This window comes from Pantherophis guttatus, chromosome 5 (genome assembly GCF_059756535.1).
Source record: "Pantherophis guttatus breed Tessera chromosome 5, ASM5975653v1, whole genome shotgun sequence".
Lineage (NCBI taxonomy): Eukaryota > Metazoa > Chordata > Lepidosauria > Squamata > Colubridae > Pantherophis > Pantherophis guttatus.
The window spans coordinates 82493440-82518036 of record NC_142067.1 but is presented as its reverse complement, the minus strand read 5'-3'; the positions used below and the strand labels follow the sequence as shown (position 1 = coordinate 82518036).

Genomic DNA, 24597 nt, shown 5'->3' with positions numbered 1-24597 from the left:
ACACCACACCTGCACAAACAACTTAGTCCAGTTGCCCCAGCTTCAGAGTGGTCATTTTTCAATGGCCGCCGCCCCTGCCACCGGTTCAAAGAGCAGCCTTCGACCTTTCAAGGAACTTGCCTGTTCCTCTTTGTCATCTGAGGCACCTCTCCTTCTTCACCATCCCTACAGGACAGTTCCGGTCCGAAGACCTCCTGACAGCAGTTTGGCTGGATTTTCGTGGGGCTCATCAGAGCCACTATTTCTCCAGCCGGTCTCGCCACAATGCTTCCAGTTTCTTGAACAGCTTAATTTCCAAGGCAGGTATATCCCCAGTGGCCTTTTATAGAACAGTAATTTTGTATTCTCCTTTGATTCATTGATTATATCACAAAGGATTCTTAGCAATGTGTCACTTTTATAAATCTTAAAACTATATTTAACATGCATTCATTTGTTTGCTCTATGTCTTCTTGATTTACCACATGTTCTTCTAAGGACCCACTTCCACTGTATTCAATTTTTATATTTCTCCTAACATATCCAACTTTCACTTCCATACAACAGAAGTCTCACAATATATCATAAATTGCCCACTGCTATTCTTCCAGCATTTTCCCACTTGTATTAAGATGCATTCTATTAAGATGCACACATTTATCTATGTGGTCTGATTTTTCTAGATTAAAATATAAAAATTAAAAATAAAATACTCAGTTTGGAAAGTTTAGAAAATCAGATGTGTAGTATTGCTGCTGTCTTATACATGGAACGTATGTATGTAACATCTGATGGTTATATTATTCAGGTGTTCAAATTATTTTTTAATTGAAAATGAAGTTATCCTTCAACACCTTGCTCACTACATGTAAGGCATGTGTATTGAAAGTTTTATACACTAAATACTTTATTACATGGGGATTTCAGAAAACATTTATTCATTCATTTTCTGTAGCTTCTAGACTACTTCAGCCCATTGGCACTGAGCACCCCAATATGCAATTGGAATTAAAACCATTATGGAAATATTAATAACTTTTTAGAAGATAACTTACAAGGCCAAAGAAGCTGCATACACAGAAAAAGAAAAGGGGTAATAGTTCTGTAGCTGCAAAGTGTTAACTTGGTATTCTCAGCCAGACTATGAAGGCAAAAACAAGAAAAAAACCCTGGAAATGTTCAGTTTTACAACCATTTATCCAATTTCTTCATTTTACATTTCTTTTCTTTTGAACCAAATTGATTTCTTAGCATACATTGAAGCTAGTAGTTTGGTCAACCAAACTGTATTGTGATGTTGAAGAAGCTCTAAAATTGTTGTAACAGGAAGGATGCATCACTTATTGTAATGTGCTTTGTGAAGCATCATTTTCACAAACTATGCACATCCCCAATAACTAACATGTTCCAAGACGGTAACACAAATAGAGTTCTACTTCTCCTCTGTATAGAACTGTAGTGTTTTGATGGTTCAGATAAATACACTTTGAAAGAGTAAAAGATAACAATGAATAATCTCTTGTCTTATTCTAAACTGTATCTTAACAGTAAATGCTTCTTTAAAGAGATTTTTGTTTTGTTTTTACTTTTTACAATATTTTCCAAAAGAAAACAAAAGCCCTGGGAATTTTGTTTCTGAATCGTTCTGGCTTTTTTCTCCCAAAGATTCACATCTAAGTCCCATCTTCTGTTAACTCTAAATGAGATGTGAACTTGATAGCATTCTCATCACATAAATAAAATTTCTGTTGCAAGTCCTTTCTTTTATTGAGTTCTGATATTGCACAAATCACTATGGTTTAGCAGGTTCATTTACAACAAACTTTGCAAGTCTTTATTCAGTGGAGATTTCTAGTAGAGTGCACAAAACTACAACTGACAAGTGACTGCTTTTAGATTGTATGCATGATTTCAATATACACTTCCAGGCATTACAATATTTTCACATTGTTACAGATAGAACAAGACTCTGAAATAAACTCACATTTGCCAATGAACATGTCCCCATCACAAGAAAGCAGCCCAGCAAAAAAGGTAAGGACCTATCATGTAATCTTCAATAGTAAGTCCTTGTTTCAGATCTATAAAATTAATCATATACTTCCATATACACTTATTTGTAATAATTACATTGTTCAGTATTGTGTAGATAATTTCAGCATTGTTTTTTGCTCAAATCTTGTTTTTATTTCCCATTGTTCATGCCATTTTGCCATTTTTAGTTTCTAATAAAATTTGTTACTGTCATTGTGTTTTTATGGAACAAAGAAAATATTAAATCTAAGAAAACGCTCATTTAATATTTTAATCTTAGTCTCTGAAAAAAATTGAGACAATATAAATCCGTCTTTTAAAATGGCAATCTTAATCAAAAAGCTGATCAACAGATGTATGATATATTTATTAGTTTTTTTGGGGGGGGGAATTTGTCTATTATTCTTATAAATAGCTCAAGACAGTGAACATATGAAAATCTTTCAGAGTTTTTAATCCAGGGAAAGATTATCTCAGTAAAGAAAAAGAAATATATATATACCTATTTTATATAAAGATTTTATAACAATATCCTATTGCCATTGAAATTATTTATGGTGGAAAAAATCAGACTTTCTCATCATTAATTGATTTTCAAAGTAAGAAATTTTTCCAAGAATTTCATAATAATAAATTTATGAAGTTATAAGTCAGGAATTTTGAGCTGAAATGTATTTTTTAGTTCAGTTGATTAATGCTGTGACAATATTTCTAGCACAACTCATGTTGCATTTACAAAGATGAATGAATGAATCCAATGCTAGAAAACTGTAGCATCCCTGGCAGAATGTTCAAGTACTGTGTTTCTGACACACACACACACCCGAAATAAACGCTTGGCCTTATTTTCGGGGAGGTCTTATTATTTTTGAGGTGCAGGAGACCCCTTAACCTTGGTCTGTGGATCAGCTGAAGTTCTGTCTCTGTTACTGGCACACTCTTGCCAGAAATTTCTGTTTCTGGCATACTCTTGCCAGCCCTAGCGTCGATGGGCCTCCTTGTTTCTTCCCATGCAAACAGCATGAGGTGAGGAGGCGGGGGAAAGGGGGGGGACATGTCCAACACACACCTGCCATCCACACGGAACAGCCTCGCAGAGGCCACTCCCTCAAACCCTAGCTACCGCACACCTTCTCTTAGTGATGGCTGCAAAAAGAATGGCAGGCCCAGCAACGTGCCTCACGCCCCCCTCCTTATCTACTGGTAATAGTGCAATGGTCGCAGCAGGCCATCCTACCATTCACAAAGCAGCTGCTTCACCGGTGCTGCTCAAGCTACCGCCTCCAGCAACCATAGCCGTTTTTGCAGCTGCAAAAGTGGCAGGAGATCCAGTGATGCGCCCCATGTGTTGCTGGGCCTCCTCGTTGTTTCCCATGCAAACAGCATGAGGTGAGGAGGTGAAGTGGGGGAGAAGGGGAGGAACATGCCCCATGTGCCCCACATGCACCTGCCATCCATGTGGAATGGCCTCGCGGAGGCCACTCCACAAACCCTAGCTACTGTGTCCCATCTCTTAGTGGCAGCCGCAAAAAGAGCGGCAGGACCAGCGATGCACCTCACGCAACACATTCTTGCCAGCCCTAACCCTGTCAACCTGGGACTGGGAGGAGGGGGATGGCGCCGGAGCCCCAAGCTTTGTGCAGCCATGAAGTGGGATCGGCGTGGTCGGTTCTTGCCCACAGCATTGCCGGCCAGGATCGGGTCAGAGCCACTGCCGCTGTCGGCCGAGGAAGAGAGGAGGCGCAATGAAAAAGCCCATTTCTCACGTTCTTCTCCTTCCGGCTGGTGGTGTGTTCAGCTCACCAAATCTGGCCTGCTGATCTCGGCCAGCGAGGGGGAGTGGCAGGTGGGGGTGGCAGGTGGGGAGTGCTGGGACACGGAGAAGCGAGACGTGTGTCTTACCTGACTTCCAGCTCCATCGCATTTCTCACCATTGTGTGCAAGGAAACAAGTTTGTGGGACTACCGTAAAAAACATCTCGCGAGTTCAGTCAATTAATTCCAATTTGTCGAACTCGAACCTTTTCCATCTACCACTTCCCCTGCCAGCCAAGATCAGCAGGCCAGATTCAGTGAGCTGAATGCGCTGCCGCCACCTGGGAGGAGAAGAACATGAGAAATGGACTCTCTCGCAGTGCCTCCTCTCTCTCTTTTCCTCCCGAGCAGCGGCGATTCATCGGGCTCACCAAATCTGGCCTGCTGATCTTGGCTGGCAGCAGCAGCAGCTCTGACCCAATCCTGGCCAGCAATGCTGCGGGCAAGAACCAGCCACACCGATCCCGCTTCATGGCTGTACAAACAAAGCCCGCACTGGCCACTGCTCGGAGCTCCAGTGCGAGTCCCTCTCCCCCCAGTTCCAGGTCGACAGGGCTATGGCTGGCAAGAGTGCGGTGTGCGAGGCGCATTACTGGGCCTGCCGCTCTTTGCGGCTGCCACTAAGGGGCATATTAACTAGGGCTTGTAGGAGTGGCAGGTGCGTGTGGGGTGCATGGGGCATCCCATGCACCCCACACTCCCCCCTTTCTGAGCCACTAACCAAGAAAGTTTGGGGAATCTTGGTTTGGAGTTTAATAGTCATTTTCAGGCTTATAAAAAGATACAATATATTCCATTATTCACAATCAACTAACGATATAGTAGTACACAATACTGGATATATATTTTTTTAGCTTTTATGATGTTTGTAGACCCCTTGTTTATTTTATTGTTTTATCTCTTTTTTGTTCCTTGTCTTCACAAGTATTTTCTTTGAAATTTCTAATAAAAAATAATTTTTAAAAAAATATGATTTTTTTAAATTTCATAGGACCTTGTACTTACTCAGCTACCATCAAAGTCAATTTACAAGAAATTCCGACCTGAAAGCCACATGCTGGAGAACCAGGAAGTTTCTCCTACGAAAAGTGCAACTTCCTCTTCCTTAACTACCATCAAACTTCATCATGCGTTTTCAAAGTAAAAGGGCTGATTTATGCTACATGCAAAACTGGGAGAGGTGTGGGTTTTGTGACAATATAGAGGGGCTTAGATTTCCTTCAGAGGAAGGAATATGGGAATTTTATGGGATAAAATGCAAGTCAACTACTTTGAAAATATCTCTTCTTAGGGACAATACACAGTACAAAAGTATAGAGATACAGTTTATGCAATTCATTTCTTCTTATTAGTTTGGGGAATGCAAATCCACTGTCAAAAATGCCTGTGCTGCTAAAATATTACCTGCTGGACTATGTAGAGAATTCTCTAGAGAACAGTTAATCATGGTTCAGTTGTGGGTGGAGAACACTGACGTTTTGCAAGAGCCTGGATAGAAAATTGTATATCCCTTCTAGGACTCTAATTCGGTTAACAGATGAGGTTAACAACTAAATGTGCTGTAGCATTGATGCGCACAGAAGCTTTTTCTAATATTTGAGTCTGTTCAGCATCAGTTCTTGCTTTTCCCCAAATGTTCTAAGAAGCAACTGTAAATCATGCCCTTTTAAGGCATATGTAATGGGTGGTGAGGGGTGAATAATGTGGAAGTTTGAAGGCTCCTTAGAATTGTTGTGATCTGCAAGCAGTATTCTTGTTTGAGCCTCACTTATAAGGAGGTGTTTCCTAGTGGCATAATATACTAGAGGGAAATGCTTGAATTAAAATTAACATATTCGTTTTCCACAGTTAGAATGCTGAGATGGGGAAGAAGTCAGTTGAAGAGACTATAAATTTTTCAGGAAAAGACACTGGGAGATTCAAGAGCTCAAACTATCAACTCTGCTTTAGAAAGTCAGAGCAAGTCAAGGATTTATTTTCACATAAGCTTTGTGTGTTAGCTCATGTGTGCCTTAGCTCATGTGATCAACACCTCATTGAGAACTGTAAAATACCTCTTAGAAATAATTTTGGCTTTGTTTTCATCATTCATTAGTTTTCTTTATAAATAAAATTGTAAATATCTTTCTTTTTAAAAGTGGAATAGAAAGGTATAACAAATCCAGAAAATCATCTGCCAAAAAAAATCTGTTTTAGTTTGTGGCATCATAATTTAGGACTGATTTCTATGTTATTAAGATGTAGCGAATATAGAAGTGCATGTAACAAGAAGTGCATGTTGCCCTACTTCTTTGTAATATATAAATTACTTGAGTTGGAAGAAAACTTGTTGTTAGTTGTGAAGTTGTCCGACCCATTGCGACCCCATGGATAACGTTCCTCCAGGCTTTCCTGTCCTCTACCATCCTCTGGAGTCCATTTAAGCTCACGCCTACTGCTTCAGTGACTCTATCCAGCCACCTCGTTCTCTGTCGTCCTCTTCTTCTTTTGCCCTCAATCTTTGCCAGCATTTGCCAGACTCCAGTGAGTCCTTCCTTCTCATTAGGTGGCCAAAGTATTTGAGTTTCATCTTCAGGACCTGGCCTTCTAAAGAGCAGTCAGGGTTGATCTCCTCTAGGACTGACTGGTTTGATCGCCTTGCAGTCCAAGGGACTTGCAGGAGTCTTCTTCAGTACCATAGTTCAGAGGCTTCAATTCTTTGGCACTCAGCCTTTCTTATGGTCCAACTTTCACAGTCATACATTGCAACTGGGAAAACCATAGCCTTGACTATACACACTTTTGTTGGCAGGGTGATGTCTCTGCTTTTTAGTATGCTGTCTATATTTGTCATAGCTTACCTCCCCAGGAGCAAGCATCTTTTAATTTCTTGGCTGCAGTCCCCATCTGCAGTGATCTTGGAGCCCAGGAAAATAAAATATGTCACTACCTCCATTTCTTCCCCATCTATTTGCCAGGAATTGAGAGGGCCAGATGCCATGATCTTAGTTTTCTTAATGTTGAGTTTCAAGCCAACTTTTGCACTCTCCTCCTTCACCCGCATCAAGAGGCTCTTTAGTTCCTCTTCACTTTCTGCCATTAGAGTGGTATCATCTGCATATCTGAGGTGGTTGATATTTCTCCCAGCAATCTTAATTCCAACTTGTGAGTCATCTAGCCCCTTTCTCATGATGTGCTCTCATATAAGTTAAATAGACAGGGCGATAGTATACAGCCTTGCCAAACTCCTTTCCCAATTTTGAACCAATCAGTGGTTCCGTGTCCAGTTCTCACTGTTGCTTCTTGACCCGCATATAGATTTCTCAAGAGACAAATAAGATGGTCTGGTACTCCCATCTCTTTAAGAACTTGTGTGATTCACACAATCAAAGGCTTTAACATAATCAATGAAGCAGAAGTAGATGTTTTTCTGAAACTCCCTAGCTTTCTCCATGGTCCAGTGTACGTTGGCAATTTGATTTCTAGTTCCTCTGCCTCTTTGAAATCCTGCCTGTAGTTCTCCATACACATACTGCTGGAACCTAGCTTGTAGGATTTTAAGCATAACCTTACTAGCATGTGAAATGAGTGCAATGGTGCAATAGTTTGAACATTTTTTGGCATTGCCTTTCCTTGGAATTGGAATGTAAACTTATCTTTTCCAATCCTGTGGCCACTGTTGAGTTTTCCAAATTTGCTGGCAGATTGAGTGTAGCATTTTTACTACATCGTCTTTTAAGATTTTGAATAGCTCAGCTGGAATACTGTCACCTCCACAACAGCTTTGTTGTTGCTCAGATTTCCTAAGGTCCATTTGACTTCACATGCTAGGATGTCTGGCTCAAGGTCAGTGACCACCCCATCATGGTTATCAGGGATGTTAATCTTGTTCTGTGTAATTTTGCCATCTCTTCTTAATGTATTCTGCCTCCTTTAGGTCCCTGCCATTTTGGTCCTTTATCATGCCCATCTTTGCATGAAACATTTCCTTCATATCTCCAATTTTCTTGAAGATGTTTCTGGTCCTTCCTATTCTATTGTTTGCGAACCTCTGTCCATAGTTCTTCAGGCATTCTGTCTATCAGATCTAATTCCTTAAATCTATTTGTTACCTCTACTGTATATTCATCAGGGATATGATTTAGTTCATACCTGAGTGGCCTAGTGCTTTTCCCTACTTTCTTCAATTTAAGCCTATATTTTGCAATGAGAAGCTCATGATCTGAGCCACAGTCAGCTCCTGGTCTTGTTTTTACTGACTGTATAGAGCTTCTCCATCTTTGGCTGCAGAGCACATAGTCAATCTGATTTCTGTGTTGACCGTCTGGTGATGTCTATGTGTAGAGTCATCTCTTGGATTGTTGGAAAAGAGTGTTTGCTATGACAACCATATTCTCTTGACAAAATTTTATCAGCCTGTGCCATGCTTCATTTTGTGCCCCAAGGCCAAACTTGCCTGTTATTCTGGTTATCTTTTGGCTTCCTTCTTTAGCATTCCAATCCCCCATGATGATAAGGACATCATTTTTTGATGTTAATTCTATAAGGTGCTGTAGGGCTTCATAGAACTGGTCAATTTCATCCTCTTCAGCACCAGTGGTTGGGGCATAGACTTGAACTACTGTGATATTGAATGGTTTGCCTTGGATTCGAACTGAGATCATTCTGTCATTTTGGGGATTGTATCCCAGTATTGCTTTTCCTACTCTTTTATTGATTATGAAAGTTACTCCATTTCTTCTGAGGGATTCTTGCCTGCAGTAGTATACCTGATGGTCATCTGAATTAAATCCACCCATTCCTGTCCATTAGTTCGCTGATTCCTAAGATGTTGATGTTCAGTCTTGTCATCTCTTGTTTTACCACGTCCAGCTTGCCTTGATTCATGGATCTTACATTCCAGGTTCCTATGGCGAATAGATCTTTACAGCATCAGACTTGCCTTTCACTACCAGATGCATCCACAGCTGAGCGTCCTTTCGGCTTTGGCCCAGTCACTTCACTCTTTCTGGCAGTACTAGTACTAGCCCTCTGCTCTTCCCCAGTAGTATATTGGATACCTTCCGACCTGAGGGGCTCATCTTCCAGCGTCATATCTTTTTGCCTATTGGTACTGTCCATGGGGTTTTCATGGCAAAGATATTGGAGTGGGTTGCCATTTCCTTCTCCAGTGGATCACATTTGTCAGGAAGAAAACTAACAAAGTATTATTTAATAAAGGAAAATAACAAATGTATCTGGATGCAAATATTCCTAATAAAGTTTTGAAGGGAAAGAAATAGAACAGAAGTCTGTTTTATAATATAAGTTCTATGAACTGGGAAGGATATTTGCATTTAAAACAGGTGTTGTCAGGAGTCCTATCATAAGTGAGTGCCCCTTAATAAATAGAAGACCTAGTTATTGCTCATTCATGTACTCATGCACTCATTCAATTTCTATAACCACACATCTCAGTCAGTGACTCTGATTTAGAAAAATATAATGCACTTGACCATGAGCAGGGCCGGATTTTCCTATAGGCTAACTAGGCTTCAGCCTAGGGCCTCAAGATCAAGAGGGGCCTACATTCAAATTGTTAGCAAAATTAAAATTACATTTTCACTATAGGTGAAAGGGCCTCATAAGTGGAATAGCCTAGGGCATCTTTTCATCTAAATCCGGCCCTGACCATGAGAGAACCAATTTGATGTAATTCTTTTTTTTTTTTAATTGAAAAAGTTTTAAAACAATACACATTTTCCCCACAACCCCCCCTCCCAACCCCCCCTCCCCCTCCCCGACTTCCCAGAGCAGAACACAAGGTATTTCTGTTGACCTTTAACAATAAACTAAATTGCATAACCAATCATTAAACTAACACCCCTAAAAAAAAATTTCTTAACCCCCCATATATAAAATCCTATTTCTTAAACATAATACTTCTAATATCACTTATATAACACTTATACAAATAAAAGAAATCATTCATAAGCTATTTGATATTTTTTGGTCTGATACTTATTTTTTATATAATCAATCCATCTTCTCCAATCCTGTATGTACCTTTCTTGTGTGTGATCCTTCAGATATGCTGAAATTTTAGCCATTTCAGCTAAATTAGTTACTTTCAATATCCAGTCATCAATAGTAGGCAAAAAGTCCTTCTTCCAGTGTTGTGCTACCAACAATCTTGCTGCTGTTATCAAGTTCAAAATCAATTTAGTCTCTGCAACTGTACAGTCCGTAGTTATACCCAATAAGAACAACTGTGGAGTAAATTTCAGTCTCTTTTTAAAAATATTCTGCATCACCCACCAAATCTTTATCCAAAATGCTTTGATTTTACTACAAGTCCACCATATATGATAATAAGTTGCATCATCACAGTCACATCTCCAACATTTAGCTCGCACATTAGAATACATACATGATAATTTTTTAGGATCTAAATGCCATCTATAAAACATTTTATAAAAATTTTCTCTTAGATTTTGTGCTTGTGTAAATTTCACATTTCTAATCCAAATCTTTTCCCAAGTCTCCATCATTACTGGCTCTTGAAAATTTTGTGCCCATTTAATCATACAGTCTTTAACCAATTCCGTCTCAGAATCTATTTCCAATAAAACGTTATACAACCTTTTAATATGCATTTGTTTTTGATCTCTAATTTGTTTTACCAAATTCTCCTCATTTTGCACAAAGCCAGTTTTTTGATCTTCCTTCCATCTAGCTTGAAGTTGACCGTACTGAAACCATGTATAAATTATACCTTCTTCTCTCAGTATATCTAAAGATTTCAAATACATTACCCCCCTTTCCATAATAAGAAGCTCTTTATAGGTAATCACCTCCTGTTTTTGTTCTGTACTTATATTTTCTATTGCATGTCTAGGATTTGCCCATAAAGGTATCTTATAGTTTAACTTATATTGATATTTTTTCCAAACCCTTAACAAAGCATTTCTTAATATATGAACCTTAAATACTTTATCCACTTTTTTATCATATAACAAATAAGCATGCCATCCATATAACAAATCATAACCTTCTAAATTCAAAATTCTCCCCTCAGTTAAATTAAACCAATCACTAATTTGTGATAAGACCGCTGCTTCATAATATAATCTTAAATTAGGCATTTTAAGACCCCCTCTTTCACGTGTATCTTGTATAATTTTCATTTTTATTCTGGGTTTTTTCCCAGCCCAAATAAAAATATTAACACCTTTCTGCCATTCTCTCAGATTTTCATCTTTCTTAAGCACAGGTATCATTTGGAACAAAAATAAAAATCTAGGTAAAACATTCATTTTAATTGCTGCAATTCTACCCAATAAAGACAACTGTAATTTTTTCCAATTTTCCATATCCTTCTGTACCTTCTGCCAAAGTACCTCATAATTGTTTTTGTATAATTTTGTGTTTGAAGCTGCTATGTATACCCCTAAATATTTAACCTTTTTAACTATTTCAAAATCTGTTAATCTTACTAGTTTATCTCTTTCAAGTATAGTCATATTTTTAACTATCATCTTTGTCTTATGTGAATTAACTCTAAATCCTGATACTTTCCCGTACTGATCAATTATATCCAATATATATGGAACTGACTCTATAGGTTGGGATAAAGTAATAACCAAGTCATCTGCAAATGCTCTTAATCTATAATCTTGTTGTCTAATTACAATACCCTTCAACTTTTCTGAATCACGTATCTTATTCAATAGTACCTCCAGAGTCAAAATAAATAATAGTGGGGACAGAGGACACCCCTGCCTTGTTCCTTTCTCAATTTTAAAAGCCTCTGTTAAACCTCCATTAACTATAATTTGTGCGGTTTGCTGCTGGTATATCGCTCTAATTGATTGTGAAAAATATTCCCCAAAGTGCATTTTCTCTATTATTTTAAACAAAAATTGCCAGTTCAAACGATCAAATGCCTTCTCTGCATCCAAAAATATAAACGCTGCAGGAACTTGGTTATTTTTTTCCAAATATTCCAGTAAATTTACAATTTGTCTAACATTATATCTCATTTGTCTCCCTTTTATAAACCCTGATTGATCATTGTGAATTATTTGTTGCATAATTGGCATTAATCTATTAGCTAATATTTTAGCAAAAATCTTATAATCAGTATTCAGAAGTGAAATTGGCCTGAAATTCTCAGGTTTAATGGAATTTTGATCCTCCTTTGGAATTAGTGAGACAAAGGCTGTTTTCCAAGAAGGTGGTACTCCTCCTCCTCCTTGTATTTTATTAAATAAAATTTTGAGTGGTTCTAACATTTCAGATTGTAAATGTTTATAATAAACAGCTGTTAATCCATCTGTTCCTGGAGCCTTACCTATTTTTAATTGTTTAATTGCCCCAACAATTTCCTCGGAAGTTATTGGCTGATTCAATCTCTCTCTCTGTTCCAGCGTTAGTTCAGGAATCTCCATCTTTAAATATCTATCAATATCAACCTCTTGAATTGCATCTTTAGCATATAACTTTGTGTAGAACTCCAAAAAAGCCTTTTTTATTAAATTCTGTTGATAAATCTCTTTACCTCTAAATTCTATCTTGTCTATAACACGTGATTTCTGTTTTTTCCTCATCGTGTAAGCCAACCATCTCCCAGGTTTATTAGCATTACAAAATGTATTATGTCTGGCATATTGTATACTGGTTGCTACTTGCCCAGCCATTAACATATTAAATTGCTCTCTTAAAATATTAATCATATCTTTTACCTTTTTATCTCCCGGATTAATTATAAGCAATTGTTCTTTCTTTTTAATCTCCTGCTCTATCTCTTTCCGTCTGTTTTGTTGTTTTAATCTATATTTATTATTCAAAAAAATTAATGTTCCTCTCATATATGCCTTACACGCATCCCATACCATCTCCATCAAAGTTCCTTTATTCATATTGTTAATAAAAAATTCTTTCATTTGTTTTTTAAGCTCACACAAGTTATCTTCATATCTAAATAAATTCTCATTTAACCTCCAAGACCTCCTTTCCCCTCTTTCCTGCTCTAGTTCCACCCAAACTGGGCTGTGATCAGTTAAAGTTCTTGGACATATCTTCGTATGCTTCACCCTAGAAAAAAGATCATTTGTAGTTAGTATAAAATCAATCCTAGAAAAAGATTGATGCCTATCTGAAAAAAAAGTAAAATCACTCTCCAATACATTTCTTTCTCTCCAAATGTCTCTAAGCTCCATATCCTCCAAGATATCAAAAAAAGATTTAGGCAACTTAGCACGCATGGAAGTCTTGGAAAGACTTTTTTTATCTTTCTGGGTATTTAATACCCCATTCCAATCACCCATTAGAAGTAAAGATCTATAATCCCATTGTAATATTTTGGTATGTAAAAGTTTGTAAAATTTATCTTGTTGTTGATTAGGTGCGTATACTCCAATTACAAGCAGCTTCCCATTCTGTGTTGTTAATTCGATTGCAATATATCTACCCTGAGTGTCAGCCTCAATTAAATTGGCCACTAAGCCTCTTTTAACGTATATAACTAGTCCATTTTTCTTTTCTGGTGCTGATGCCACAAAATGTGTACCTAATTTCGAATTTATCAAGTACTTTTGGTCTGAGGATTTAATATGCGTTTCTTGCAAACAAATGACATCGTTCTGAAATTGCTTCAAATAATGAAATATTTTCTTTCTTTTTTGTGGAGAATTTAAACCATTAACATTCCAAGATAGAAATTTATTTGCCATCTCTGGGCGTTCCAAGCTTTGAGAGCATCAGCTGAACCTCCTCCGCCATTTTAGACTTCGGCCTAGCTCCTCCCACTGCTTGTGTTTTTTGGGCTTGTTGAGTTGAATCTTGAGGCTGTTGTGCCAGATGTTGTTTGTAAGTAGCTCTTGTCAATCGTTGATCTTTTGGCAGCTGTATCATCGTTAATGGCTCAAGAGTTGGTGGTGGACCCCCACTCAATAGTGGATCTTCTTCCAGATTGGCTCCTCCAGCTAATGCTTGAGCATAAGTTTGTGGTTGCCCTCCGTCTTTCTCTTGTTGTGTAATTTCCATTTGCTTTCTAGCACCCCCTGGTGAGGGTGGCCTTCCAGCCTTTAAAACATTGGCGTAAAAATCTTTTGCCTTTCCAACTGTGTTTAAGCGATATCTTTGGCCAGCGTATGTCACTATTATCCCAAATGGAACATCCCATCTGTACTGAAGCTGCTGGTTTCTTAGTTCATTCACCAAAAAACCAAACTGCTTTCTGTCTCTTAACATTTTAGGAGGAAGCTCTTTCAGGACCACCAACTCTTGTCCCTCCACTTTAATTTTGTTTCTGTAAGAAGCTTGCAAAATATCATTTCTGACTCTCCTTGTTGTGAAATAAATCACCACATCTCTTGGTAGCTGCTTTTGTTTTGCCAGCCAGGAATTGACCCTGTAAATTTTGTCCACTTGAATTGCCACATCTTCTGGCCTTTCTGAGATCAGCTCTGCTAAAGCATTGGAGCAAACATCTTTTAAATTTTCACCACTCTTTTCTTTCAAACCTCTCAGCCTCAGGGCAAATTCCATTGATCTGTATTGTAACATAACCATTTCATCATCCATTTTTTCTGTTTGTATCATAACCTCTCCTACTTTAGTTGCAAGCTCCAAGTTAGCATCATCAATTTCCCGTACTCTCTCCTCAATCTTTAACATATGAGTAGCCAGTCCTGAAACTGCAAAAACAATGTCATCTCTTATTTCATTATGTTTTTCCTCCACCACACTTGTAAGTTTCTTTAACTCCTCTGAAAATTCTTTCATCATTTCTGTCTGGTTATTCAGGGCACCCATTATAAATTCTTTAAGGTCTTGTGACTGTGTATCAGCCGGAAGTTGTTGTTTTTGAGTCACTACAGGGGAACCTCCTCCCCCTTTAGAAGTTGGTGGCTTTAGTTGTTTAGCAGCCATTTTATTTTAAAAAAAAGTTTTTTCCTTTTGCAGCCACAGAATCTTATAAACAGGCTTACAAAATGTATTTCAAAGTTTTTCCAAAATAAACAATCCTCTCTTCAAACTATGCTCAATCCCCAGCAGTTTACTCTTCAGGCAGAGGGCTCTTAACAAGCAGTTTCCCTTTAAGTTTCACTTTCCCTTCCGCCCATAACAAAGGCTTCCTCTCCAGCCTCCAGCTCAAGAGAGCTCCGTTTGCAACAATGTATTCACGGAGTTAAGTTCTGTTCCTTTTAAAAAGCTTGCACTCTTGCTTCCGCTCTGTCTGCCTTGATAGAAATCATTAAAACTCACTGTTTGCCGGCAGAATTGGACGCAGACGACTTGCTCTGATAAACAGAGGCACCAGCGATCCGGAGCATTGGGAGGGGTGAACTGGGGAGCTCTCACCCTCTGAGTCCCTGGAATTAATCCAGTGACTTACGGGGAGCTCTACCCACCCCCTCCGACTCTCCTCTCCTTCTTTGCCCAAAGGAGAGTTTTTTCAAACCGCCGGACAGCTGTTTAGCGCTGTCAGGGCGGTTTTAACAGATCAGGTGGCTGGCGGTCTATAGAGACCGTCCTCGTCAGTCCGCAGAGCCACCGGAAGCCTCCCCAATTTGATGTAATTCTTAAAGTGCTGGGCTAGAAACTGGGAAATTATGAGTTCTATACCTCCTTTGGCATGAAAATTTGCTGGGTGACTTGGGGCCAAGTTCTGATTTGGGACTCATTCTTAATCCATTCCTGTTACAGGATCTTGTTGGGGAAAATAGAAAGTGACAGCATTATACCGTGAATGATACAAGATAAAACTGGGGTGTAAATCAAATAATTTTCCTGTGGCATATCATCCCCCCTTAGGCAAAATTGGTCCCATCTCTCTCAACATTTCAGAAGTTCCTTAAAACCTGGTTGTATCAATAGGCCTTAGGATCTCAAGGAGATGGAGATCTGATGAAATGGCTCCATTGTTTGTAATCTGATGTTTTCTCTTAGCCTTTTCATAATAATAATATTTGTTTTTCCTAAATGTTTTTTAAAATTGTTTTTATGAGTTGCTTGTATGCCACACAGAGTAATTTCCTCATGAAACAGGTGACCATATAATGAGAGGGCAATTAGTTCAATACATCACCATTTTGGATTAGCGATCCCTCCTTATGGATTTATCCGAAGCTAGATGAGTGTATATTTATGGAAATAGTCTTTTTTAACATCTGGAATTGGAAAAATGTTTTATGTTAGAATGTTGCAGAACATACAAATTATGATAAGGCTGTTTATGTCAGTTCAGAAAGATCTGAATAAGAGTTTGGGATATTTGAGGGCCTAAATTGTTCTTATAAATAAAGTTGATTCTAAAGGCTATCAGTAGTAAAGAAGGAAACACAGAAGAGAATTCTATAGGGAAATTAGATATCAAGTTGGAGACCATAGCAATAATTTACTTATATTGTATTGACTTTCTATGGGAATTACATATTTTAAAGATGCACACCCCAATGTTTTGCCTTGATTTTAATTTAAACCCACCATGTCCTCTTTGTCTATCATCCAGATTGTCCTACTAATTAAAAATAGGGGTTGTCTTTATCTCTGGCAGACAGTCTTCAAAACAGAAGAAAGCTATTCAGACTGCTATTCGTAAAAACAAAGAAGCTAATGCAGTGCTAGTTCGGTTGAACAGTGAACTCCAGCAACAACTGAAGGTAAGGAATGCTCATGCATCTCTTTTTGCCCTTGTACATGAAGAAAATGTAAACATTAGTATAAAATATAAATGTTCTTGAAATAGAAGAATGGGTGGCTGAGAACTGGAGTGAAAAGGAACCTTCCATGAATTAAATAAATTTAAATATATTTATGAAAGTTATAAATGTGAATTCCCTACACTGACAGAAGCTACCCTCTCCCTTCATGTCCCTGTATGAATAAATGTTTATATGTAATCATATTAGCACTTAAAAAAATAAAACTTTGTGGTCATGCGATGAGGAAATGTCCTTTTTGCAGATACAATCCCATTACTCAAAATGTATTTGAAATGGAAAATAAAACATGTCTTCTTTTTAGTTAATTAATCTTTTTGATGCAAAAGATACTTTGCTGCAGTAATAATTTGGGTTTTGATATTTAATATATCTTGAATATATATAACATATACAGTAGAATACATTATAGTACATAAGATACTCATCAGAATTTTTCTTAACTGCAAATAAATCAATTTCTAACAAATAAGACAGCAGAAGAACTCCTAAATTATAAATAAAATTGAAACAACTGTTTTCTGAAATATAATTTATTTACTGCCTATATCTAAGGAAAAAAATGTGACATTATTAACGTTAATATTCTTTCCAGTGGTACTTCTTATCAAGTGATTGACATGGGTTATTGACTGCATTTCTTTCATATTTTTTGACCAAGTTGAGTTAATTCAATGATGATCCCTAAAACTCTTTATCAATGAATGCATTCACCTGATCAGTATTACAGTAGAGTTCAAAATAGTGCTAGATAGATCAAAAGTCCATGGTTTAGCTTTCAGAAACTTAAAGAATATTTTGGAAAAAAAATATTTGTATCTTAATATACAGTATTGAAACTTCTTAAGAAATCACAATATAAACTAAACTAAAAAAAAAATCAGGGCAATGATGGTGGAGCATTCACATTACCAAGCTATCCAACATTTGAATGTCAGTTTATTTTGTTATTGCTATAGTTTATTGAAAGGACACATAGTGAAACTCAGAAACTGCAAAAGTAGAGTTCATAAGTTTGCATTTTAAAACAAAATTATTTTTTATATATGCATATTTCTACCAAGTTGCTCTCTAATTATTTCATATTATTTGTGCTATTTAGGAAGTTCACAAGGAACGGATTGCACTGGAAACTCAATTGGAGCAACACCGACCTGTAACTGTCTTATGACATTATTTTTACACACAGTTTGTTCTATGAAACACGGCACTTTGTATAATATGTTGGCTTTTTTTTTCTAATAAGGCAACTTCATCTGGAAGAAATGGTTGCCAGATATCTTTACATTTCTTGTACCAGTTACCTTGTTGGCAAGAAGATGCACACCATCCAAATAACAACCATAGTACGTAGACTACTTTCCCACTAATCTAGCCAACCCTTTATTTCCAAAGGACAGGGAGAAGGACATTTATATTTTGTATGTGTGTATCCAAAAAATTAGTTTATATTTTGCTTAATACCGTCTCATACTTTTAACTATTATTTTCATATGCTTTCTATAAACATTTATAGGACATTGTATTTATCATGTATAATATCTTCCTAGTTTCCCTAACTTGTTTTACGATCACTAATGACCTTTGGTAGAAGCACAAATCTTGTTGTATTGATAAAATATATCCACACTCTTCTTTCTACAACTTATCACTGCATATCAATTGCTTGCCTATTTCTGGAAGCTGACCGGGATGAAATCCAGCAGGTTCTGGAGAACCAATAGCGGAAATTTTGAGTAGTTTGGAGAACCAGCAAATACCACCTCTGGCTGGCCCCAGAGTGGGGTGGGAATGGAGATTTTGCAATATCCTTCCCCTACCATGCCCATCAAGCCACACCATGCCCACCAAACCACGCCCACAGAACCGGTAGTAAAAAAATTTGGATTTCACCACTGAAGCTGACATACTGTCACTGTTCTTATATTTCTGCTGCAGTTTGAAGGAAGCAATGTACAGTAACCTGCAACCATAGTTTAATACACTGTGTACACAATTATTAGGCAAGTTGTATTTTGGGGGATTTATTTCATTATTGAACAACTATAGTGCTCTCAATCAATCCAAAATGTTAATAAATCTCAAACCTGAATATTTAAGAAAGTAAAAGTGAGGTTTTGGCTTTCTTGGGAGAATATCTATGTGTGAACAATTATTGGGCAACTATTAGTGTGCAGAATTATTATGCAACTAAATGAAAAATGAAAATTTGCCCATTTCACTTGTTTGTTTGCATCTGTTAAGAATAATAAACAAACAACTCAAAATGTACAAATAAATATTTCTGACATTTCAAAAAAAAAAATCAGTGACCAATATAGCCACTTTTCTTTTCAATAACAGTCATAAGCCTTCCCTTCATGGAGTCTGTCAGTTTCTGGATCTGTTGTCAATCAACTTTTTGTGCAGCAGCAACCACAGCCTCTCAGACACTGTTCAGAGAGGTGTACTGTTTTCCTTCACCGTAAATCTCCCATTTAAGAAGGGCCCACAGGTTCTCAATAGGGTTTAGGTCAGGTGAGGAAGGAGGCCATGTCATTATTCTTTATCTTTAAGGACTTTACTGGCTAGCCACGCAGTGTACTTCGATGCATGAGATGGAGCATTGTCCTGCATAAAAATCATGGTCTTCTTGAAAGATGCAGACTTTTTCCTATACCACTGCTTAAAGAAAGTGTCTTCTAAAAACTGACAGTAGGAACTTGATTTTGAGTCCATCTTCAACTTGAAAAGATCCAACTACCTCATCTTTAATAATACCAGCCCATACCAGTACCCTAACTCCCCCTTGCTGGCGTCTGAGTCAAAGTGGAGTTCTGTGTTACTGATCCAGCCACTGGCCTATCCATCTTGTCTGTCAAGAGTCACTCTCATCTCATCAGTCCATAAAACCTTTGAAAAATCTGTCTTCAAATATTTCTTGGCCCAGTCTTGCCGTTTAAGTGGTGGTTGGGTTTCAGCCTTCATTAACTTGGCCATGTCTCTGAGCACGGAACACCTTGCACTTCTGGCCACTCCAGGTAGGTTGCACTTCTGGAATATGACAGCAGTGGAGGATAATGGGTTCCTGGTAGCTTCACATTTTATTCTTCTCAAATCTTTGGCAGTTAATGTGTGTGTCTTCTTAACATGTTTCTTGCAACCCTATTGGCTATTTGCAACACAATGTTTGATGGTTCTGTGATCACACCCCAATATCTTAGCAATTTCAAGAGTGCTGCATCCCTCTGAAAGACATTTTACAATTTTTGACTTTTCAGAATCAATTAAATCTCTTTTTTTGGCCCATTTTGCCTGAGGAAAAGAAGCTGCCTAATAATTATGTACATTGATATAGGGTGTTGATCTCCTTAGGCCACACCCTCCCTTATTACACAAATACACATCACCTGATATGCTTATATCCACTACGCATTCAAGTTTCTACAGCTTGGAGGTGGAAAATATGCATGAAAATGATGATATGGTCAAAATACTTACTTGCCTAATAATTGTGCACCCAGTGTATAATTCTAGTTCTTTAATGGATGGCATATTATCCCATACTATGAAGTTATTTATTCACAACTATGTGCTAGGAAACTACTAGACATTCATGTTGATTAGTTAAGTCAGCCCAGTAGAATTGGTACTAGTTCATTGCATCAGTTCCAATTATAAATTGTGCACTTTGCTACTTACATTTTATGAAATTATTTACAAAAATAGCAATACTGAAAAATTTAGTGTAGTGCTTTTGCTTACAAAAGCTATTATTATCCACAGATTATAATAGTCATTATTTAAAGGTTAACGTGTATTTCATTTAAAGCAGAGCAGCTTTGTGTCTAGAATTGTTTGTGTTTAATTGTTGAAGTTATTACCAGTTCACAAGTCATTTCCCCTCCTTTGGAATTAATATTTTATTAATATGTTGCTTCTGTTGTTAACATATGGTATCAATTCCACTTAGTGTTCTAAATCCCCCCAAAATTCCCTTGTGCCAAATAAGAAACATGATACATGTTGTACCTGTGACACATTGTCTGGCTTGCATTAAAATAGTATATAGTACTCCTTGATTTGCATGCTGAGATTACCATGTCCACAGAGAAAGTGATCCTTTAGGGAAAGGGGCAACTAGAAAAGCTTTTTTTAAAATATTCTGCATTTACATTTACATTTTTCTTGCAAATCATTGTACATTACTGAAAACATGCTCATGATTTAGAATCCTTGTAAAGGAGATTAACCAATTCACAGGAATAGATATGTAACTAATAGTGACCATACTACCTCATTAGAACTTTAGTATTCAAGGCAGCAGACCACAGTGTATCAGTTCTTTGGGTTGAGAAGGAGACCAGGATAAGGTTGTCTTTGCTCACAAAAGGCAGCTATCTGGCTACTATTAAAATGCATGTGGGATTATATGGTCTGTGGATCTGAAACAGACGGGTTCATTTTATAGCCCATATTATTCATTTTTAGAGTCCAGGTCTTATTAACTTGTAAAGCCAGCATACAATCCAACATCACAAAATCCTACCCATTTCCATTAAACTAATCACAATTTGCTTTGTCTTGTTTTCATACAGTGAAAATCTTAATTGTGTTCTTGGCCCCAATCACATTTGTAATTTATGCTTTTATTTAATCCTGTAGAAAATGCCATTCTCTCAAGTGGTGGTGACAGAACTGCACAGCATAAACACAAATATGAAGCCATTCCTTTGAACACAAAATACACTTTGTTTAAAATTAAGTTTACACATAAAAACTCAGGCTAGTTTAACAGATCCTCTGGCTGAGTTTTAGATTATACTCAGATTGTAAAACTGGTTCATCACTTTATTTTGATGATTAATTAATATACTCATGAAGCATATAAGGAACTTTATTAGGATTGCACTATATAAATCTTAAACAATGAGCAATTTTATGCAAATTTTTACATAGGATTACGATACAAATGTCATCAGTTTAAATATACTTCAAGTGGACACAAAACAATGTCTTGATTGGTATTTATACAATGTTTGAAATAGTAATCTGGAAATATTATATATAATACAGAGCTGTTTAAAATAATCATTTCGAGGAACAATTTCAATTTTATCAAAATCTTTTGTGCAAAAATACTTAATTAGACTAAATATATTCTGTTTTTTTGAGTCAATAATAATTACTGCCTAAAACAACATAATTTAGAAATTCCCTCTAACAATTGGTAGTTATATCCCTTTAAATATCAGTAGTCATCTGTTAGTGTATTTCCATTATTTACTCAAGACATATTCTCTGGAGTGTGGTTAGAGCACCTCACTTCTCCCTTAATTCTTAACAGCTCTTTGCCAGTGTTGCACTAGGAAACCATAGTCACTGCATCAACAGTGCAGACCATGTACATACAAGAGTCAAAAACCATGTCACCTTCTTCCAGTATGGTGCCTAAAACATGGGTCAGGAATAATGCCAGTTCTGAAGCTGGCATAGTTAAATTTCTTATAGAATAAGCTGCTATATAAAAAGTTAAGCTTCTTATATATTTGATTTTCATTTTCAAAATTTTCACTGGTGGTCTCATTTTAAATAATAAAAAAGAAAAGAAATCATAGGCTCCAGTAACTTTACACCATGAGCATGATTAATGCTGTGGTTTTGGAACATTAACTGCAATGATTTAATATGTGTGTGAGTGTTTTTTAAAATAATGTTTAGAGTTCCTACTTTAGGGATAAGCAACTTGCGTCAGCTTTTATTTGTTATGTTGAGCCATATTCCAAAAATGGGTAGGAAGAGGGTCCAGTGGGGGGGGAGGTACATGGGTGTCAGTTTTGCATTGCAACTTTAGTAGAAAATAAAACATTAAGATTCTAAATAACTAGAATGGGTAGGATAAGATTTATTTGGAGGTGACTGTCTTGACTAAGCAGATGAACATATTCTGAATCCACAACTGCTCTCAACAATGAAAGGAAAAGCAATGAATTACAGTTGAACCAATAGGGTTTTTTTAAAGTTATGTATTTTCTCCTCACAATGTAAATACTATTTATGTTAGAATCGTCTTCAGTCTAATTTGATTTCTTGTAGACGATTACATTTAATTTTGAGGAGAATTTTATGGAAAATCTTTGGAAAGAAATTCTTGCATTTTGAATAGCCTTAGGATTGGAGTAACACTGCCAAATCTTGAGTGTTTAACACAGGCACACATCAAGTTTGAAATAAATATTTTGGTTGATAGCTCTATTTAGGAAAAACTGGTAAATAATTTGTGTACTCTATGAAATAAGAGAATCTATTTTACTAGAGCATGATTATTGCAAGTGATTAACATTATAAAAATATGTTTTATTTGCTATATGATTATACTGTGCTATTAAAGATACGTATTGTGATTTGCTCATCTACCAACTTTTTCGTATATAAATCCTTAAGATCATTATATTTTTTCAAACTGCTATACTATGCTAAGACAAATTTTTGTCATTTCAGAATGAAATACAATGCAATAGCATGTACATCCCTGTGTATATGAATAGAAACATTAGTGCATTGGAAATTAAAGGAGACAATGCTTTATCCAAATATGCTCTGAATGTCTGAAGCAATGTCATTCTTCTTTTTTCAAAAAAGGAACAGTTGAACCCTTGAAATTACCTATTCAATAATTAGCAGCTGGATATTAGGCTAAGCTGACCCATATTGAGTCACAGGTTTTACCACTATTGTATGTATTTTTAATATAAATTATTTTTGCAATACTTTCACATCTATTAACACTCATACATTTAAGCTTTAAATGAACTTATAAAATGATTCTACATTTTTATTTTCTACAGCTAGACCAGGCACAAGAAACAGCAGACAATGTGCAACAATTATAGAGTAACACACTGTACTGAATTATAATGCATTTTTTTTTTAATTTGATTTATATGCCGCCCTTCTCCGGAGACTCAGGGCGGCTTACAATGCGTTAAGCAATAGCCTTCATTCTTTTGTATATTTTATACAAAGTCAGCTTATTGCCTCCACAAACTGGGTCCTCATTTCACCTACCTTAGAAAGGATGGAAGGCTGAGTCAACCTTGAGCCTTGGAGAGATTCGAACCAGCAGAAATTGCAGGCAGCTGTGTTAATGACAGGGTGCACTAAACCACTGTACTATCAAGGCTCTTATTTTGGTTTTGGCATAGCCTGTTCTGTAAACCTGGTTACTGCAGCCTGTAAACCTGGTTGATGACTGAACATGTTGAGTAAACCTAGCCTGCAACATCATATTAAACTTAATAGAGCCTGTAGTACAGTGGACTAAAGCACTGTTATTAGCAACTGCTGCTTGCAATTACTGCAAGTTCAAATCTCACCAGGCTCAAGGTTGACTCAGCCTTCCATCCTTTCAAAGGTAGGTGAAATGAGGACCCAGACTGTGGGGGCAATAAGCTGACTTTGTATAAATATACAAAAGTATGAAGGCTATTGCTTAATGCATTGTAAGCCGCCCTGAGTCTCCGGAGAAGGGCAGCATATAAATTAAAGCAAAATAATAATAATAATAATATGAATATTAACTAATAATGACTTACTATGCTTGTGAAAGCAGCCAACTTTTTTTCACTTTTTTCCAAGTTTCAAAAGTAATTTATTTCTGCCACTATGGACTTTCCCATATTAGTAATTAATGGCACAAAGGAACAGGTAGCCCTCAACTTACAACAGTTCATTTAATGATCATTTGAAGTTACAAAGCACTGGAAAAAAATGACTTATGACCGTTTTTCACACTTATAACCATTGCAGCATCACCATGATCAAAATTCAGATGCTTGGCAACTGACTCATATTTATGACAGTTGCAGTGTCGGGTCATGTGATCACTTTTTGCAACCTTCTGACAAGCAAAGCCAGATTCACTTAATCATGTTGCTATCTTAACAACTGCAGTGATTCACTTCACTGGGAAAGAAAGGTCATAAAATGAGGCAAAATTCACTTAACAAATGTCTCACTTAGCAACAGAAATTTTGGGCTCAATCGTGGTTGTAAGTTGGGGACTACCTGTAATAACAGAACAACTATCATTAGTAGATCCAAGC

The 24597-nt window shown here is 36.9% G+C and overlaps 1 protein-coding gene across 6 annotated transcripts in view; it reads left to right on the top strand.

The window, feature by feature from the left end:
- The window catches only part of REPS2 (RALBP1 associated Eps domain containing 2), a 227911-nt gene extending 205015 nt beyond the window's left edge, over positions 1–22896 (top strand). For 4 of the 6 annotated variants that reach the window (XM_087871424.1, XM_060686702.2, XM_034434664.3 and 1 more), the window contains 4 exons: positions 1936–2013; positions 4819–4967; positions 16348–16453; positions 17616–22896. In XM_087871424.1, coding sequence (XP_087727550.1) covers positions 1936–2013; positions 4819–4967; positions 16348–16453; positions 17616–17684 — 402 coding nt within the window. In that variant the 3' untranslated portion in view covers positions 17685–22896. Of the gene's footprint in view, positions 1–1935; positions 2014–4818; positions 5008–16325; positions 16454–17615 lie in introns of all 6 variants that reach the window. The other 2 variants (XR_015728266.1, XR_015728265.1) reach the window with 2 other exon arrangements.
- Positions 22897–24597: the final 1701 nt, after the last annotated feature.